Source organism: Nerophis ophidion, linkage group LG09 (assembly GCF_033978795.1).
Source record: "Nerophis ophidion isolate RoL-2023_Sa linkage group LG09, RoL_Noph_v1.0, whole genome shotgun sequence".
NCBI lineage: Eukaryota > Metazoa > Chordata > Actinopteri > Syngnathiformes > Syngnathidae > Nerophis > Nerophis ophidion.
The window spans coordinates 58540782-58562079 of NC_084619.1; the positions used below are offsets into that span (position 1 = coordinate 58540782).

General features: G+C 37.0%; 1 protein-coding gene across 9 annotated transcripts in view; it reads left to right on the forward strand.

Annotated features, from left to right (window-relative positions):
- Nucleotides 1-1545: 1545 nt before the first annotated feature.
- gpr155b (G protein-coupled receptor 155b) overlaps nucleotides 1546-21298 on the forward strand; it is a 30775-nt gene continuing 11022 nt past the window's right edge. For 4 of the 9 annotated variants that reach the window (XR_009808195.1, XR_009808192.1, XR_009808194.1 and 1 more), the window contains exons 1-19: nucleotides 1546-4547; nucleotides 4728-4950; nucleotides 8071-8218; nucleotides 8290-8419; nucleotides 8498-8676; nucleotides 10543-10695; nucleotides 10774-10841; nucleotides 14036-14207; nucleotides 14350-14505; nucleotides 14579-14662; nucleotides 14731-14854; nucleotides 14941-15025; nucleotides 17049-17136; nucleotides 17261-17480; nucleotides 17562-17636; nucleotides 19368-19525; nucleotides 19621-19705; nucleotides 19782-19846; nucleotides 19908-20045. Coding sequence is in view for 5 of the 9 variants with exons in the window: in XM_061911351.1 (XP_061767335.1) it covers nucleotides 4796-4950; nucleotides 8071-8218; nucleotides 8290-8419; nucleotides 8498-8676; nucleotides 10543-10695; nucleotides 10774-10841; nucleotides 14036-14207; nucleotides 14350-14505; nucleotides 14579-14662; nucleotides 14731-14854; nucleotides 14941-15025; nucleotides 17049-17136; nucleotides 17261-17480; nucleotides 17562-17636; nucleotides 19368-19525; nucleotides 19610-19705; nucleotides 19782-19846; nucleotides 19908-20045 (2294 nt within the window). In the remaining 4 variants the exon portion in view is untranslated. Of the gene's footprint in view, nucleotides 4548-4727; nucleotides 4951-8070; nucleotides 8219-8289; nucleotides 8420-8497; nucleotides 8677-10542; nucleotides 10696-10773; nucleotides 10842-14035; nucleotides 14208-14349; nucleotides 14506-14578; nucleotides 14663-14730; nucleotides 14855-14940; nucleotides 15026-17048; nucleotides 17137-17260; nucleotides 17481-17561; nucleotides 17637-19367; nucleotides 19526-19609; nucleotides 19706-19781; nucleotides 19847-19907; nucleotides 20046-21298 lie in introns of all 9 variants that reach the window. The other 5 variants (XM_061911351.1, XM_061911349.1, XM_061911352.1 and 2 more) reach the window with 2 other exon arrangements.

Below are 21298 nucleotides of genomic sequence, written 5' to 3' on the forward strand. Positions count from 1 at the left end.
ATCACTGTTACAAATATGCGCCACACTGTCAACCCACACTAAACAAGAATGACAATCACATTTTGGGAGAACATCCGCACCGTAACACAACATAAACACAACAAAACAAATACCCATAATCCAATGCAGCCCTAACTCTTCCGGGCTGCAATAGGGGGAATGGTGGCGGGGGTGTATATTGTAGCCCGGAAGTGTTAGGGCTGCATTGGATTCTGGGTATTTGTTCTATTGTGTTTATGTTACGTTACGGTGCGAATGTTCTCCCAAAATATGTTTGTCAATCAAGTTTGGTGTGGGTTGACAGTGTGGCGCATATTTGTAACAGTGATAAAGTTGTTTATACAGCCACCCTCAATGTGACCTGTGTGGCTGTTGATCAACTATGTTTTGCAGTCTCTTACTGCGTCTACAGAAGCCTAATACAACATGTGGCTGGACTGGTACGCTGTCTGTATAGGTAGTAAAAAACATTAAAGGCAGAGCCTCCACGGTGTCCCCTTAAATTTGTTCTTCGGGTAAAATTCGGGAGAAGGAATACTATTGGGGAGGGGGGCATTGAAAATTAGGGGTCTCCGGGAAAAATCGAGATTACACAAGTTTGATGCTATAAAGCACCATTCATATAAAACTTGCGGGCCGCACCAACATTGAATTATCACTTCGAGGTGCGGGCCGCAAAGGGCCGCGTATTTGAGACCCCTGTTCTACACAAAGCTTGAATTAAGACTGTTTTTTTTTTTTAACTCTGTCATTGCTGAAAACATAATCATGAATCAAAATCATTGTTGTTATGTATTATTGACCTATTTAATTTTTAGGGATCCAATTATTTCACATCAAATATTGCACTTTGCAATGTTTTGGGGGAAAATATTGCATATTTTGTGTGTTTTCTATGACAAAAAGTGCAAAAAACAAAACAAGAAAACATTTTAAAAATTAAAAATAGATCTGAAGTCGATCGAGAGATTTAAGCGTTGAAATAATAATAATAATAATAATAATAATGATTAACTCACACTTTTATGAGTGGAGCGCTTTTGGCTTCTTGAGAATTTTAGTGTTGTTTTTTTCAAACTATCAATGCAATGCTCAAAAATAATAATGAATAAAAATCAAAGTTTTCATAAAGTATTGACCTATTTAAGGCTCCACTTACTTCACATCAAATATTGCACTTTGAAATCTTTTTTTTTAGAAAATATTGCATATTTTGTGTGTTTTTTTAATGACAAAAAGTGCAAAAAAACAAACAAAAAACAAACACAAACTATTAAAAAGGTTTAAAACAGATCGGACCTATTGAAAGCTCCAATTATTTAAAAACAAATATTCCACTTTGGATTTATTTTTGGGGAAAATATTTCATATTTTTATGTAGTTTTTTTTCTTTAAATCTGTCATTGCTCAAAACATAATAATGAATCCAAATCAATGTTGTTATGAATTGTTGACCTATTGAAGGCTCCAATTACTTTAGATCAAATATTCCACTTTAGATTTATTTTTGGGGAAAATATTTCATATTTTTATGTAGTTTTTTTTTTTAAATCTGTCATTGCTCAAAAAATAATAATGAATCAAAATCAATATTGTTATGAATTATCGACCTATTGAATACTCCAATTACTTTAGATCAAATATTGGAATTTTTTGGGGTGAAAATATTGCCTTGTTTGTGTGTTTTTCATGAGAAAAAGGGCAAAAAACAAATAAACGTTTTACATTTTTTTTTAAACAGATCAGAAATTGATCCATGAATTTGAGTATTAAAATATAAATAATAATAATAATAATTACCTCACACTTTTATGAGTGTGGCGCTTTTGGATTTTTGATCATTTTAGTGTTTTTTTTTTTTTAAACTATCATTGCCCAAAAATAATAATGAATCAAAATCAATGTTGTTATGAATTATTGACCTATTGAAGGCTCTAATGACTTCACATCAAATATTCCACTTCAGATTTATTCGTGGGGAAAATATTGCATATTTTGTGTTTTTTTTTTCTTTGAATATGTCTTTGCTCAAAACATAATAATGAATAGTGAATATGTTACTAATTTGCATGTTAATAAGGCCATGTAGAATAAGGCATTATCCATCCATCCATCCATTTTCTACCGCTTATTCCCTTTCGGGGTCGCGGGGGGCGCTGGCGCCTATCTCAGCTACAATCGGGCGGAAGGCGGGGTACACCCTGGACAAGTCGCCACCTCATCGCAGGGCCAACACAGATAGACAGACAACATTCACACTCACATTCACACACTAGGGCCAATTTTTAGTGTTGCCAATCAACCTATCCCCAGGTGCATGTCTTTATCACTACTTAATAATGTCTATGATGATGATGATGTTACTAATTTGCATGTTAATTAGCAACTAATAATGCTGAATATTTTACAAATGCAGCTGAGATAGGCTCCTGCACCCCCCGTCACCCCAAAAGGGACAAACGGTAGAAAATGGCAAGCGGTAGGAAGTGGATGGATGGATGTTACTAATTTGCATGTTAATAAGGCCATACAGAATAGGGCATTAATCAGTACCTAATAATGATTAATTAGGAACCAATATGTTACTAATTTGCATGTTAATACAAAACTAATTAATGATAAATATGTGACTAATTTGCATGTTAAAAAGCCCATGCAAAATAGGGCTTTAATAAGTACTTAATAATGACTAATTAAGAGCCAATATGTTGCTCATTTTCATGCTAATAAGGCCATGCAGAATAGGGCACTAATAAGTACTTAAAATTAGTAATTACGAGCCAACATGTTACTAATTTGCATGTTAATAAGCAAGTAATTAATGCTGAATATGTTACTATTTTGCTTTTTAATAAGGCCATGCAGAATAGGGCATTAACACGTAATTAATAATGACTAATTAAGAGCCAATGTGTTACTAATGTGCATGTTAATAAGAAACTAATTAATTGTTAATACGTTACTAATTTGCATGTTAATAAGGCCATGCAGAATAGGGCATTAACAAGTACTTAATAATGACTAACTCAGAGCCAATATGTTACTAATGTCCATGTTAATAAGCAACTAATTAATGCTGAATATTTTACTAATTTGCATGTTAACAAGGCCATGCAGAATAGGGCATTAATAAGTCCTTAATAATGACTAATTCAGAGCCAATATGTTACTAATTTGCATGTTAATACAAAACTAATTCATGATGAATATGTGACTAATTTGCCTGTTAATACGCAATTAATTACTGCTGAATATGTTACTAATTTGCATGTTAATAAGGACATGCAGAAAAGGGCATTAATAAGTACTTAATAATGACTAATCAAGAGTAATATGTTGCTAATTTCCATGCTAATAAGGCCATGCAGAATAAGGCACTAATAAGTACTTAAAAATTAGTAATTAAGAGCCAACATGTTACTAATTTTCATGTTAAGCAAGTGATTAATGCTGAATATGTTACAATTTTGCTTGTTAGTAAGGCCATGCAGAATAGGGCACTAATAAGTACTTAATCATGACTAATTAAGAGCCAATGTGTTACTAATGTGCATGTTAATAAGCAACTAATTAATTATTAATACATTACTATTTCGCATGTTAATAAGGCCATGCAGATTAGGGCATGAATAAGTACTTAATGACTAATTACGAGCCATTATGTTACTAATTTGCATGTTAATAAACAGCCAATTAATGCTGAACATGTTACTAATTTGCATGCTAATAAGGTCATGCAGAATAGGGCATTAATAATGACTAATTAAGAGCCAATATGTTACTAATGTGCATGTTAATAAGCAGCTAATTAATTGCGAATATGTTACTAATTTGCATGTTAATGAGGCCATGCAGAATAGGGAATTAATAATGACTAATTAAGAGCCAATATGTTACTAATTTGCATGTTGATAAGGCTATGCAGAATAGGGCATTGTTAATGACTAATTAAGAGCCAATATGTTACTAACGTGCATGTGTATAAGCAACTAATTAATGGTGAATATGTTACGAATTTGCATGTTAATGAGGCCATGCAGAATAGGGCAATAGTAATGACTAATTAAGAGCCAATATGTTACTAATGTGCATGTGTATAAGCAACTAATTAATGCTGAATATGTTCCCCATACTAAAGTGTTACCAAAAAACATTATATTGAAGGAAACTTTTATGGCTGAGACAATTTCGGGTCCCCGGCACCTTTACATTTACCAAACTTGAGGTATTAAAAAGGATATATTTCCTTAGCATGTATTTTAATGGTTTTGAGAATGATACATATATAAACAGCCTCCACTGTGCGGCCTTTAGTGGAAAAAGTTAGGACACCCCTGCTGTTTAACGCCACAAAAATGTCCCCGCCCATCACCAATCTCACATCCAATCACAGCCCGCTACGGAATCGTGCTTACATTTCTATTGGCTCGCTTGCCTGTCAGTCACTTCCAGCTGTCAGATTCAGAAGCCGTGCTGCTTTCCCTTTCCGGGAGACAACCAACCTTGAGGGACTCTTCGTGTACAAAATGGTCGTTTAAAAGGCAAAGGTACGCGTTATATTTGTTGTAAAGTATTTCAGCATAGTTTGAGTGGTAAAAAGCAAGATACATGTCCCGTTGTCAACGTCGGAAGGCTGGACGTGCCCGGATGTTTTTAGCATGCTAATGCTAGCCTTTGCTACATCATGCTAGCAGGACTTCCTTTAACTGCTTCCGTTTCCGGTTTAGCCATCGACTTCCTCTCCCATTAAGCCTTCCTTCGGTGTGCCAGCACCTGGCCCAGCCCTGCCATCACCATGGAGACCGCCTCCAGCTACGTGCTAATCCACGGGAAGAACGTCTCCCACAGCACCGTGGGGGCCGCCGCCGGTGCCCACATGTCCATCGACAAGCTCTTCCCCGCCCTGCTGGAGTGCTTCGGCATCATCCTGTGCGGATACATAGCCGGCAGGTGGGTGCCCATTTCATACAGGATGGAGCTTCCGCCACTCGGTTAGGGGGTGTGTGGCATCGACGAGTTGAGTTTATACCAAAATGGATACATGGATGATAGAGCAGAGGATTGGGAGAATGTCATGTGGTCAGATGAAACTGAAATAGAACTTTTTGGTATAAACTCAACTCGTCGTGTTTGGAGGAAGAAGCATACTGAGTTGCATCCCAAGAACACCACACCTACTGTGAAGCATGGGGGTGGAAACATCATGCTTTGGGGCTGTTTTTTTGCTAAGGGGACAGGACGATTGATCCGTGTTAAGGAAAGAATGAATGGGGCCATGTATCGTGAGATTTTGAGCCAAAACCTCCTTCCATCAGTGAGAGCTTTGAATGGTTGACCAAATACTTATTTTTCACCATAATTTACAAATAAATTCTTTAAAATTCCTACAATTTGAATTCCTGGATTTTTTTCCCACATTCTGTCTCTCACAGTTGAAGTGTACCTATGATGAAAATTACAGACCTCGGTCATCATTTTAAGTGGGAGAACTAGCACAATCGGTTGCCACTGTATGTATGTATCTATATATGTGTGTGTGTATATATATATGTATATGTATATATATATATATATATATATATATATATATATATATATATATATATATATATATATATATATTGGGGTGGGCAAATTAATGCGTTAATTATGAGTTAACTCATCAATCTATTAACGCCGACAATTATTTTATCGCACATTTGCGCATATTGTTTACATGCTTTTATTTTGTTAATGCCTTTTCTTAACAAGATGGCGTCGCCCGGCGTGGAGGGGCTCTTGGTAAAGATGGAACATTTGGCAAAAATACCGGACAATTTTGCAAATTTCATGGCTGGCTTACAGCGTGGTCACTCAGGGATCACTTACGACCGCCAGACAATTCTGAATGTGGATAGATCGGGCCGTTTTGGACTGAATGACGCGTGCTTACTAGACCGGCTAGCTAGCATGGGAATACTTTGCCGGCTACATCCAGCGGCCTGTGAAGCAGCGGAGTATGTGTGTTGTCTGTCTATTTATGAATAATGCAGACGATGAGTGTTGGCTGAGTTCTTAACGTTTGCTTTCAGAGCGTGCATATCACAACATACAAGATGCTGTCATGGCGACACACAACCTATACCGGGCTACCGCGCATGCTCGTCACTCCTGTTGCATGCTGGGTAGGGTAGTTCTTTTATTCCCTGGCTCATAACATCACAATATAGTACCATGTATATGCGTTCAGTTTATCAAAGCACCAAGCAAACAATCGGAAAATTCCCATCATATCAATTCCTAGATATGGTCATAATTATTTTAAGTGCACTACGCAGAATAAACACAACATTATTAATATTGCTACCACGGATAATTTGATCAAAAATTCCCTAAAACCTATTAGGCACCTATAATATAGGTTTTTTAAACATGGGATCCCTGATAAAAAAAATGTTTCTGCTGTTACCTCAGAAATTGCCTGTTCAGATGTTATGATTGTGGCTCAGAGATTTGTATGTAGATTATATTTATTTTCCATAACAAACAGGATAACTTAAATACCCTGGCAGTGGCAATAAGCTTAAATGTTTGTATTTACATTTTTTGAGTTGATTTTCATAAAATATGCTATTTAACTGCTACTGTTTAACAAGGACTGATTTAAATTGTGTTTGCACAACAAATGTTTTGGCGCTTTTGTTCATGTGGGGGAATATTCCAATAAAGGTGCACTAAACACTACTTTTGAATTCATTATTGGGCTTTGCGTATACAATGCAGTTAATCGCGATTAATCAGAGAAATAGTGCGATTAACTTCGATTAAAAATTTTAATCGTTGCCCAGCCCTAATATATATATATATATATATATATATATACACCGTATTTTTCAGACTATAAGTCGCAGTTTTTTTCATAGTTTGGCCGGGAGTGCGACATATACTACGGAGCGACTTATGTGTGAAATTATTAACACATTATTGTAAAATATCAAATAATATTAGTTATCTCATTCGTGGAAGAGACGAAGAAAATGTCAGCAATGGTCACACACACGTCAGCAATCGTCACATACACTTCAACCAATAAGAATTTGGCGGGGGAGGGTCATGGCAGAGTGCATTGTGGGTCATGGAATGCTAACTGCTATATGCTATATGCTACTGCCGTAGCTATTTAAATGGATCATTTCATCGTTGGCGGTAACTTATAAAAACTGAGAAGGGCTGAACAAAAATTGGACCGAAAAGGAAATCATGTACTGCAGATTACAAGCTGGACGTAGTGAAATATGCAGCAGAAAACGACAAGAGGAAGCGGCGCATACCTTTGGAGTTGGCAGAGTTGTTTAGAAGCGACATCGAGGAAGAAGATTTCATGGGATTTATCGATTAGGAGTGACAGATTGTTTGGTAAACATATAGCATGTTCTATATGTTATAGTTATTTGAATGACTCTTACCATAATATGTTACGTTAACCTATCAGGCACCTTCTCAGTTGGTTATTTATGGGTCATATAACATACACTTTTTCAGCCTGTTGTTCACTATTCTTTATTTATTTTAAATTGCCTTTCAAATGTCTATTCTTGGTGTTGGATTTTATCAAATAAATTTCCTCCAGTGCGACATATATATGTTTTTTTTAATGTATATTATGCATTTTCGGCCGGTGCGATTTATATTCCGGAAATAAAATTAAAAAAAAAAAAAAATATATATATATATATATATATATATATATATATATATATATATATATATATATGTATGTATGTATATGTATATATATATACATATATATATATATATATATATATATATATATATATATATATATATATATATATATATGCGTATTACAAGTACTGTTGAAACAGGATGACCTTGAGCTCACCTTTAAGCATCAGTGCAAAGGTTGTGAAGACGGTACTTTATGTACATAGGATTTCTTAAGTTTTGTTTTAATACAATTTCCAACAAAAAAAAAAAAACGTTTTCACATTGTCAATATGGGGTATTGTGTGTAGAATTTTGAGGGACTTTCTGGAAGTATGTGTACTGACGTGTGTCCTGTCACCGCAGGGCGGATGTCATCCCCGAGAGCCAGGCGAAGGGTCTCGGCAACTTTGTATCCAAATTCGCCCTCCCAGCTTTGCTTTTCAAGAATATGGTGCTGCTGGACTTTGGCGACGTCATTTGGTCGTTTCTGTGGAGCGTCCTGGTTGCCAAGGTCGGGAATTTGCACCAAACGAGAATGTCAAGATCGCACTTGAATTATATGCTGTGTGTGTGTGTGTGTAGGTGTCTGTGTTTGCACTGGTGTGTGTGCTCACGCTTATGGTGGCCAGTCCAGAAAAGAGATACGGCAAAGCTGGTCTGTACGCCATCTTTGCTACTCAAAGCAATGACTTTGCACTGGGGTATCCTATAGGTGAGGCCCGCACAAACGCCACCATAAATACTTCCAAGTACACTCAGCTCTTACTCTCTTTGCTTGTATTTCCTGCAGTGGATGCTTTGTACCGCAGCACGTACCCAGAGTACCTGCAGTACATCTATCTGGTGGCCCCTGTGTCCCTCATGCTGCTCAATCCCATCGGATTTGCTCTCTGTGAGGTGCAGAGGTGGAAGCAGGCTGGCAACGCACAGCAGAGCTCTGCAGGACTGGTGGCGGTTGTGGTCCTACAGGTGCTGTCCCTGCAGTCCAATATCCCAATCAAGTGTACCACAAACATGGAGGAGAATCTAAATCCGGGGGTCCAAACTTGTTCCACATATTTTTGATGGATTTTATTTTCAAAACCAATACCACATAAATATATATATATTTTTTATCTTTAGAGCTCTCCTCAAGTTAAAATAACTTTAAAAGGTTTAATATGAGTTAAATAAAAAATATATTTAACTACATTAAAGCTCATTTTAAAAAAATAACTTTACATTTTTAAAGTTAGCCAGAATAAAAACTTCCCACACTTTAAATGTGTTTTAAAAAAATACTTTAATAACTACCGCTTGTCCCTTTTGGGGTACATTAATAAATGTAAAGTTTATGTTAAAATATAAATGTAAAAACTTTAAAGTACATTTTTTCTTAAAAATTCACTTTATATCGACCGACCTGAAATTCATCAACTTCAGGTCTCTGTCAAAATAAAGTAAAAAAAAAAAAGAAAAAAGATTTAAAACCCTAAATGTTGAAACTTTAAAGCTCATCTTTAAAAAAGTACTTTAAAGTTTTTAAAGTTAGCCACAATAAAAACTTCACACACTTTAAAGGTATTTAAAAAATATACTTTTTGCTTGTCCCTTTTGGGGTACTTTAATAACTGTAAAGTAATTTTTTAAAAATAAATTTAAATGCTTTGAAGTAAATTTTTTCTTAAAAAATCACTTTATATCAACAGACCTGTAGTTCAGCAACTTCAGGTCTCTGTCAAAATAAAGTAAAAAAGAAAAAAGCTTTAAAACCCTAAATGTTGATTAAATAAAAAAAAGTTAATAAAAAAAAAGAATAAAATAACTAATAATTATGCGTTTTTAAAGTTATCGAAAAAACAAAATTTGGCAACTTTAAATTTATTTTACTTAAAAATGTGAGTAGTTATGAAGTTTATTTTAAAAAATAACTTGAAAAACTTTAAGGTTTTTTATTTTTACCTTCACGTATATATCAACAGACCTGAAGTAGATCAACTTCAAGTCTGACTGTCGATATGGAGTTAGTGTTTAAAATTTGTTTTACGCTTCATGCCCTTTTTGTCAAAACCTTGTTTCCCCCAAAAAGATTTTCAAAGTGGAATATTTGATGTGAAGTTGTAATAATTCATAACAACATTGATTTTAATTCATTATAATTTTTGAGCAATGACAAAAAAAAAAACAACCCACTAAAATTATTAGGGATCCAAAAGGGGCTGAACTCATAAAAGTGTAAAAAATACTGTGTAAGTCATACTTTTGTTTTTTTCAATGCTTAAGTCAACTCCAGGTCTGTCAATTCTAAGATTTCATCATTTATTTTTTTTTCTATTGTATGCCCTTTCTGTTAAAGCAAACTTTTTATATAAGGCAAAAAAAATTTAAAAAATTCTATATTTTCCCCATTAAAAAATATTTTCTAAGTATTGAAGTCAACGGAGCCTTGAATTCATAACATTGATTTTGATTCATTAATATTTTTTAGCAAGGACATCTTGAAAAACAGCCTGCAGGGCAGCTTTGTGTTATTTCCGTCAACATTACAACTTTTTCTTGTCACATTTCCCCGTTTGCTCGTTTATTCCACTTTATTATGTTTTTTTTTTTTTAAATAGTATTTTCAGAATGTGCCGTGGGCCGTCAGAAAATTAACCGCGGGCCGCACTTTGGACACCTCTGATGTAGATCAGAGTGTGGCAGTACATTACAGTTAATTCGCTGCATATCGTGTCCTTTTCCCCCCTTTATTCTCAATTATACTTATGATTGATTACATTTTATTGATTAAGTGAGGTGTAAACCCAGATGGATGTTCCAGAAATGTGCATGCTAATAAAAGCTGTAACCCTCCAGGTGTTGAAGAATCCAATTGTGTTTATGGTGGTGGTCGGCATCGCCTCTCACTTCGCTCTGGGCCAGAGGATCCCTGCTGTGCTGTCCGACTTCATCGATGGCCTGGCCAACTCTTTCGGAGGGGCGGCCCTGTTCTACCTGGGCCTCACTATGGTTTGACCACTTAGGCCTAAGACTTGAACGCATAGGAAGTACAGGAAGACACCACATGACTCCATGTTTGTGTCGCAGGTGGGTCAGCTGAGGAAACTGACAAGAGATGCTGGAGTCGCTTTGATTCTCCTCATCACTGCCAAACTGTGAGTGACCAATGAATGTCCGAGGGGATCTATCTCTTGGTTATTATTTTTTCTAACATCAACTACTTTTAACTGTGCTTTGTAGAGCAGTGGGGCAGAAGAAAAAAACATTAGGATATTTGGATAAATGCAAGACAGCACATCTCTAAGAAATGTATCAGTGAAGAAGTCTGACATACTGTACACGGTGTCCATTTTGGTACTGATCCAAACTGGGTGGTATTTTTTTTAATGAGAGGCTTAACAGTTTTAAATGGATATTAGTTCTTTAGCTCCAAAATCAACATTCGTGATTTCAAATATATAATAATGTGTATAAGGATGTCCCCCGCGTTTCACATTGGAGCCTTGAGTATTGGTTGATACCGATATTGATCCGATAATCAATCAATCAATCAATGTTTACTTATATAGCCCTAAATCACTAGTGTCTCAAAGGGCTGCACAAACCACAACACAAACCACTACGACATCCTCAGTAGGCCCACATAAGGGCAAGGAAAACTCACACCCAGTGGGACGTCGGTGACAATGATGACTATGAGAACCTTGGAGAGGAGGAAAGCAATGGATGTCGAGCGGGTCTAACATGACACTGTGAAAGTTCAATCCATAATGGATCCAACACAGTCGCGAGAGTCCAGTCCAAAGCGGATCCAACACAGCAGCGAGAGTCCCGTTCACAGCGGAGCCAGCAGGAAAACATCCCAAGCGGAGGCGGATCAGCAGCGCAGAGATGTCCCCAGCCGATACACAGGCGAGCAGTACATGGCCACCGGATCGGACCGGACCCCCTCCACAAGGGAGAGTGGGACATAGGAGAAAAAAGAAAAGAAACAGCAGATCAACTGGTCTAAAAATGGAGTCTATTTAAAGGCCAGAGTATACAAATGAGTTTTAAGGTGAGACTTAAATGCTTCTACAGAGGTGGCATCTCGAACTTTTACCGGGAGGGCATTCCAGAGTACTGGAGCCCGAAATGAAAACGCTCTATAGCCCGCAGACTTTTTTTGGGCTTTGGGAATCACTAATAAGATAATATAGTACAGGGTTATATGGCTGAAAACTGTTACATGATATCAGTGCTTTATATCGGTGGATATCAATAATTAGTGATATTTTTATGACTTATCGAGAAATAAGGACCAGGAGAAAAAATTATACACTGTAAATATCCTCTGATTATAATCCGCTCAACTATCAAGGCAAAAAGGAAAGGAAATGTCAACACAGGCATAGAAAAGACTCAATCAATGTCAAACAAATAATAAAATCAAATAGAACACTTAACAATAAGCTCTGAAAATAATGGTGCATAAATAACGAATAATGTGTATGTATGTATATTAGGGGTGTGGGAAAAAATCGATTCGAATACGAATCGCGATTCTCACGTTGTGCGATTCAGGATCGATTTTCATTTTTTTTTATATCTATATATATATATATTTTTTATCAATCCAACAAAACAATAGACAGCACTACCATAACAATGCAATCCAATTCCAAAACCAAACCTGACCCAGCAACACTCAGAACTGCAATAAACAGAGCAATTGAAAGGGGACAAACCAAAAGTAGTCAAACAAAAATGAATATTATCAACAACAGTATCAATATTAGTTATAATTTTAGCATAGCAGTGATTAAAAATCCCTCATTGACCTTATCATTAGACATTTATCAATCAATCAATCAATGTTTACTTATATAGCCCTAAATCACTAGTGTCTCAAAGGGCTGCACAAACCACTACGAAATCCTCGGTCGGTAGGCCCACATAAGGGCAAGGAAAACTCTCACCCAGTGGGACATCGGTGACAATAATGACCCAGTGGGACGTCGGTGACGATGATGACTATGAGAACCTTGGAGAGGAGGAAAGCAATGGATGTCGAGCGGGTCTAACATGATACTTTGAAAGTTCAATCCATATAAAAATTTTATAAAAATAAAATAAATAACAATAGTGTCACAGTGGCTTACACTTGCATCGCATCTCATAAGCTTGACAACACACTGTGTCCAATGTTTTCACAAAGATAAAATAAGTCATATTTTTGGTTCGTTTAATAGTTAAAACAAATTTAGATTATTGCAATCAGTTGATAAAACATTGTTCTTTACAATTATAAAAGCTTTTTAAAAAATGTTTACTACTCTGCTAGCATGTTAGCAGACTGGGGTAGATCCTGCTGAAATCCTATGTATTAGAAATTTTTGAATCGGAAAAATATCGTTTTTGAATCGAGAATCGCGTTGAATCGTAAAAATCGATTTACAATCGAATCGCGACCCCAAGAATCGATATTGATTCGAATCGTGGGACACCCAAAGATTTGCAGCCCTGATGTGTGTGTGTGTGTGTATATATATATATATATATATATATATATATATATATATATATGTGTGTGTATGTATGTATGTATCTATCTGTATATGTACTCCTTTATGAGTGGGCCCTTTTTGGATTATTGACCTATTTTCCAATTACTTTAATTCAAATATTTCACTTTGAATATTGTTTTACGGGGAAAATATGGCCTCTTTTGTGTGTTTTTTCTTACCGGTTCCCAGAGAGCGAGTGTCTTTGTTCATGGAACCAAACTTACTTCGCTACTTCCGCTTTCTTCCAACGATAAAAAAAACAAATATCGAATGTTTTATTGAACATATTTTGTCATTGTGTCTATCCCGATGTATATTGATATCGTTTTATCGCCCAGCCCTGTTATACGACATACTTTTATTATTGTAATGTGGTATGTTAGAAAAAGGCTTGATCAAGTGAAGTGAGTCAAACAGAGAACAATGGTCGGTGTGAAAAACAATAACCTATTTTATCATTAACTGTCTTTAATGGAACTATGCTATTTTTTTAGTGGCACCAATGGCCACAATAATTCATGAAGTTTAGTTTAATGATGCGGACACATTTGTTACTGGAACTTAGTAATACGCTCACTCCTTGGAGGCTTTGTATGTGTGAATATGTAACTATGTCTAAAGAATATGTAGCTATTATTATTGTTCCCTAAATTAGCTCAGGAGTTATGTTCAATGGCGAGTGTTTGTTTCTGTCACCAGTCTTTTAACCCAATGTGTCCCCCGGATAGAGAGCATCTTTAACAGGTTTTTTTGAAGTAGATAAGGTCTCCAAAATCATCGGAAATAACCATTTCACCCCTCAGTCTGGTGATGCCGCTGGTGTGCAAGGACATGATGGACATTCTGGATGTGGGCGTCAACAGCACCAGCGCCAACCACACCAGCTTGACCAACTTTGCCTTCCTCTACGGCGTCTTCCCCACCGCGCCCAGCGTGGCCATCTATGCCGGACACTATAGCCTGGAACTGGAGGTGGTGAGTATTTCCAAGTCAAATATTCCTGTTATTGACAAATGTATCCAATATTTGTTGTCTCCAGAGACCCCTTTTACTTCTTTCCAGCTCGCCAGTTAGTTGTAACGCGTTAGCATAACTTCTGGCCGTCATGTCCCATCAGGTGACTTCAGGCATGGTCATCAGCACGTTCCTGTCGGCGCCCATCATGTACGTGTCGGCCTGGCTCCTGGCGATCCCCCTCATGGACCCCGCCCCCCTGGTGGCAGAGCTCCAAAACGTCAGCTTCAACATCAGCATCGTCTGCCTGGTCGCGCTGGTCCGTTCTCTCAACTTCTTGGACGACTGTCGCCAAGATGAATGTTGACTTTATTTTCCACGTCTTGCTGCAGGTGTGGACCATCGTGGTGATGCTCCTCAGCAGGAAGTTTAACCGTCTTCCTCACCTGTTTGCCTTAAATCTCTTCTTGGCTCAGGTTGGACTTCCACTTACTTGATGCCTTGTGATCTGTTCATGCCGATTAATTGTCTTTCTGAACCCCAGTTCCTGGTATGTGTCAGCATGATCCTGTGGAACTTTCTGGTCAGACAAGAAGATAATCTCATTGGCAAAATTCTGGCCTTTTCGCTGCTCTACAGCTCTTTGTACAGCACGTACATTTGGACAGGCACGTGTGCATGTCCGCTCCACATTTATTTGCAGGAACTAATCTGCTCGCTCCTGATTGCATCTCCTCTCATTCCCTTTTTTTAGGTCTAATCCCGCTCTGCTTGGCTCTGACCTGCAGAGATGATCTGCTGAGGCTGCGTCCGGCAGTTTTCATGGTTTTTGGCTGGGGGTGAGTTCATGAGGTTTGTTGCATATGGAAACCGGGAATTTGACATGGAATGGCAATTCATCAATATAGCAAACATGTCCAAAGTGCAGCCCCTGGGGGCTTTTTTGACTTGCAGCTCATTTTTTTATTGGCCCTTAGCATATTGTAAAAATAAATTATACATATATTGTAAACTATATATATACATAGTATACACATAGTGTATATATAAATAATGTAAATACACGTATATACAAATAGTGTAAATACACGTGTATATACTGTGTGTATGTATGTATGTATAAATGTATATATAAATAAATATATAAATATATATATATATATATATATATCCATCCCTCCATATTCTTCCGCTTAGCCGAGGTCGGGTCATGGGGGCAGCAGCCTAAGCAGAGAAGCACAGACTTCCCTCTCCCCAGCCACTTCTTCCAGCTTCTTCCCCCGAGGCGTTCCCAGGCCAGCTCGGAGACATAGTCTTCCCAACGTGTCATGGGTCTTCCCTGTGGCCTCCACACACACACACACATATATATATATATATATATATATATATATATATATATATATATATATATATATATATATATATATATATTGCAAAAAATTAATTTTACTTATATACATATTATAGATGTATACATGTAAAAATGTGTTATAAAAATTATACACAATTTTTAAAATAAATTATAGACCTGCACATTGTACAATATATAAATTGTATACACAATGTAACAGTAATGTATACATACACACATATTGTAAAAAAATGTATGCATATATTGCAAAATATATATCGACTTGCAGCTCGTTTTTTGTTGGCCCCTCAGCATAATGTAAAAATGAATTATATATAAATAGTGTATATATGTATATGTATATATATATATATATATATATATATATCTATATATATGTATATGTATATATATATATATATCTATATATATGTATGTGTGTGTGTGTGTGTGTGTATATATATATATACATATATATGTATATATATATTTATATGTATACATATATATGTATACATATTATACATGTAGTTTAAATACATATATGTATATTTATTGTAAAATAAATGATACCTATTATGCACATATTATAGATATATACATGTACAAATACATTATAAAAATTATACATATTTTAAAATTATACATATGCACATTGTACAATATATAAATTTTATACACAATGTAAAACTAAATTATACATATATTGTTAGATATATGAACATATTAGACACAGTGTGAATACATATATTATTGTAAAACACTAGTGTAAGTACATATTGTAAAAATAAATTATACATATGCACACATTGTAGATAAACATGTCAGCATTTTAAAATTATACACATATTTTAAAATATAGATATGCATATTGTACAATGTATATAAAGGTTATACACAATGTAACAATAATTTATGCACACACTCATATTGTAAAAATAAATTAAAATTATGCACACATTTTAGAAATACATGTAAAAATATAAAAATTATACACATTTTGAAATAATGTATACATATTATGCACATTGTAAATATATAAACGTTATACACAATGTAAAAATAATTAATACATACAAACATATTGTAAAAATACATTATACATATATTGTAAAATATGTATGTATACATATTATACACATTGTGTAAATAAATAAATATATATATAAACACATATATATATATATATATTATAAAAAATAAATGATACATATTATACACACATTGTAGCTACATACATACACACATATTGTTAAAATAAATCATAAATGTACATATCCATCCATTGATCCATATCCTACCGCTTGTCCCTATCATAAAAAATACATATAAACATATTATAAACACAAATTATTTATGTAACAAAAATACATTATACATAATAAACACATCGTTGAAAAAATATAAAATTTATTTTATTTATAAATATGTAGTGTTTTTGTTGATTACTACATACGATATAAGTTGTTGTTATTGTTCTCTCATGTAAATAATATTCTTGTGCGTAGGGTTCCCTTGGTCATGGTGGGAGGCCTTTTGCTCTCTGGCCAAAGAACCGACAGCATTGACTCTGCCTTCTTCTATGGCAAAGCTCAGGTTCGTTTTAACATATGACCAATTTAAACTTCCCACTTAATTATTTTCCGTTTAAAATCCTCTTTTAAATCTGCCATGAACACTCCCACCCCCGATGAATAAATATCACATTCTGCGTCCTAAGATCATCAGCACAGCCGTGGTGCTCGCGGTCAGCCTGGTGCTCGGTGCCATCTCTCTGATGGGCCTCAGCCAAGGGGACCGAGAACAGAGAGGCTACCAGGTCCTGAACAGGACGGCTGTCCCCGCTGCCAATATTGAGGATCTGAGGACCCCTAGTGGTGTTGGGGACACACAACAGCAGCAGCTGGCAGACACTTCACCTGCCTGCAGCATTAACTCTGGTATTAACCACACTGTATCTTTGATTTATGATGATGTTTTGAATACATATTATTGATTTGTGTTCTGTTTGTGTGTATTAGACATCCACACGCCTCCTTTCCAGTCGGTGCCTGACATGATCGCCAGCACACAGAGGAACAATGGCAACAACACTGGTATGACATAGAGCTGGCAATATGGCTGAAAACTGTATCACAATATTAGTCTTTGCTATCGCTCGGCAGCACGGTGGGCCAGGGGTTAGTGCATGTGCCTCATAATACAAAGGTCCTGAGTAATCCTGGTTTCTGTTCCGGGCTCAGGATCTTTCTGTGTGGAGTTTGCATGTTCTCCCCATGACTGCGTGGGTTATTTGCGGGTACTCCAGCTTCCTCCCACCTACAAAAACATGCACCTGGGGATAGGTTGATTGGCAACACTAAATTGGCCCTAGTGTGTGAATGTGAGTATGAATGTTGTCTGTCTGGCGACTTGTCCAGGGTGTACGCCGCCTTCCGCCTGAATGCAGCTGAGATAGGCTCCAGCACCCCCTGCGACCCCAAAAAAGGGACAAACAGTAGAAAATGGATGGATCGCTCGAAATCCATCATTATTCGTATTTTTATGACTTATTGAGAAATAAGGACATGCGCAAACATTTTTATTAGAAATGTAACCTTCCTCTGATTATAACCTTTGAGCTATCAGTGCAGAAAGAAAATGTCAACACAAGCATGGAAAAGAGTCAAACAATGTCAACAAAATAGTAAAATCACATTGAACGCTTAACAATATGCTCTTAAAATGAAAAAAATATGTGAGAAATGCTTAAAAAAGTATAAGGAAATAGCCATCCATCCATCCATTTTCTACCGCTTATTCCGTTTTGGGGTCGCGGGGGGCGCTGGCGCCTATCTCAGCTACAATCAGGCGGAAGGTGTGGTATACCCTGGACAAGTCGCCACCTCATTGCAGGGCCAACACAGATAGACAGACAACATTCACACTCACATTCACACACTATGGCCAATTTAGTGTTGCCAATCAACCTATCCCCAGGTGCATGTCTTTGGAAGTGGGAGGAAGCCGGAGTACCCGAAGGGAACCCACGTATTCACGGGGAGAACATGCAAACTCCACACAGGAAGATCCCGAGCCTGGATTTGAACCCAGGACTGCAAGGAAATAGCGCAAAGTGTAAATTGTAAACATAGAGAAACCTGAGAATAACTATTTTCTGCAGGGTTATTAGTGCCAGGAAGTTTCAGCTGTGAGGCAGTGTTTTTCAACCTTTTCTGAGCCAAAGCGCATTTTTTTAATAGAAAAAATCCCGAGGCACACCACCAGTAGAAAACATAAAAAATGTCACGGTACAGTACTGTGCCACGGCACAGTGGTTGAAAAACACAGGGGTAAGCGTGGCTAAGGCGGTGTGGTATTAGCAGTCTTGGCAGGGACGAGCGCTTTGCATCATTTACAGACCACACTGGTCTGACTATGGTTCCTTTGGAAAAAAACAAAAAAAACTGCCATATGGTCATTTCCTGTTTTATCCACAATTTCATCATTTTGACTTTCTCTTCTCACTCCATGCAAAGAATCAAGCGCCACACAACCAAATGTGATAGTTGATGCTGTCACTTGATTGGCTGTTAGCATGTCACTCCCACTGATCAGTGATCACTTCTTGCATTGCTAGGTTACCAGAGTGAGTGCCTTTGTTCATGCAACCAACCTTGCTTCACTACCTCCGCATTCAATCTTTTATACAAATGCGTTATTTATTGATGTTGTTTTATTCTACTATGATTTATAAATAATATTTTATACTTTATTAACTGATAAGTGTGTTTTTACAAATAGATATTCCATTACCTTTGTAAATGTGATGTAATTTTCCACTCCAGACCACCCTGGGGCGCTGTGCGACAGGCAGCAGCAGAGTTCCTCTTCTTCAGAGCATCCTCTAAACCCGGCTGCGGCTGAGCGCGGAGGCGCTGACGACGACAAGCAAACAGTCAGACACGTGCTGCTCTGTCTCCTGCTCATCGTCAGCTTGCTCGCAGTGAGAATTCACATCTATCGGTTTTTTTTTTACCGCCTTACTGGTTTGTTTTGTTCAAACGTCATCTGGGGTGTTTGTGTGGAGAACCTCTCCAGCTGCCTGTGGTGGTTGTTCAACAAGGATCCAGGACGGCTCTACTTGGAGTTGCAGTTCTTTTGTGCTGTGGCGAACTACGGACAGGTAGCACTTTTTTTTCCCAATTGTTTTTAATGCGATAAATACAACTAAATATGTGTCGTTACGCTCTTGAATAAAGGGCTTCCTGTCCTTCGGGATCTTCGGCCTGGATCATCACCTCATCATCCTGCCCTTCAAGAAGAGGTGAGAGCTTTCGTGTTGACCATGGCGAGGAGTCATGTGACCACAGGGGGCGTGTCCGCAGGTTGCAGGGCTTGTGGCGAGGTCGCGCCGCAGATGAGCTGAGTCCTGCGGGAGGAGCCGAGGACGTCAGGCTCACCTGCACGCAGTTTGTGCGCTACCACAAGGAGCAGTGCGTGCACGATATATTTCACACGCGCAGGTATGTTCAATATTCATTTATTCATGTAAGATTCCACACCAAAAAAACATCTATTCATTAATATTACTCCGCAAAACTTTGGCGCGCTCCTCAGCCCAGAGTTTTCATCCAATTGAAACTGCTTAAGTATCAAAACCTGGAATTGTGATCTCCCGCCAAACAAAAACCAAAAAAATCAGAGATCACCCAGAATTACCAGGTTTTTTGGTCATTTTTCCAGTTGAAAATGAATGAGCCATTTTTTTAACTTGCACAGTTGATTTGAACCAGTCTGTCATCCACACACTCCACTTACTTATCTTGGAACATCAAACTACCATTTTTCAAGATAAAAAAAATACATTCTATATTAGCCAAAATTGCCAGTTTTCCGGGTCATTTTTCAAGGTGAAAATGAATGTGCCATTTTTTTAAATTTACACAATTTCCTAATTTCTCAACCAATTTGAACCGTTCCATCATCCACACCCTCCACTTACCTTTAAGCTTACACAATTTCCTAGTTTCTCAACCGATTTGAACCGTTCCATCATCCACACCCTCCACTTACTTTGGAACATCAAACTACCATTTTCCAAGTTAAAAAATAAATAAATCCTAGATTACCCATAATTCCCAGTTTTCCGGAGCATTTTTCCAGTTGAAAATAAATGGGCCATTTTTTGAACTTGCACAATTTCCACATTTCTCAACCGATTTGAACCGTTCTACCATTTGCACACTCACCTCACCCTGGACAATCATCCATCCATTTATTTTCTACCGCTTATTCCCTTTCGGGTCGCGAGGCTCGCTGGTGCCTATCTCAGCTACAATTGGGCGGAAGGCGGGGTACACCCTGGACAAGTCGCCACCTCAACACAGCCCTGGACAATCAATTTACCATTTTCCAAGTTCCAAAAAAAAATTCCAGGAATTTCCAGATTTCCCGGTGTTCCAAAGCCCTATTTTCACCTCGTCCCGGGAAGTTTTCAAAGTCCACATGTTTTAACTGTTTTTGACTATTCCACCTTTAAAACATTGTTCTTAACTGGGACAACAAAAGTTTTTCACGTTTTTTTGTGTAAAATTTATGGTTTTTCCCGAAATTCCAAAACACCAATTAAAATTCAAACTGTTACTACGTCGACATTTTTCAACCGTTTAAAATAAATCCAACACCCTTCCATTCATATCATCTAGGATAAGTGTTGTATTACCTCTATTTTCAAAATTTTCCGTTTTTCCCGAAATTCCCAAATTTACAGGAAATT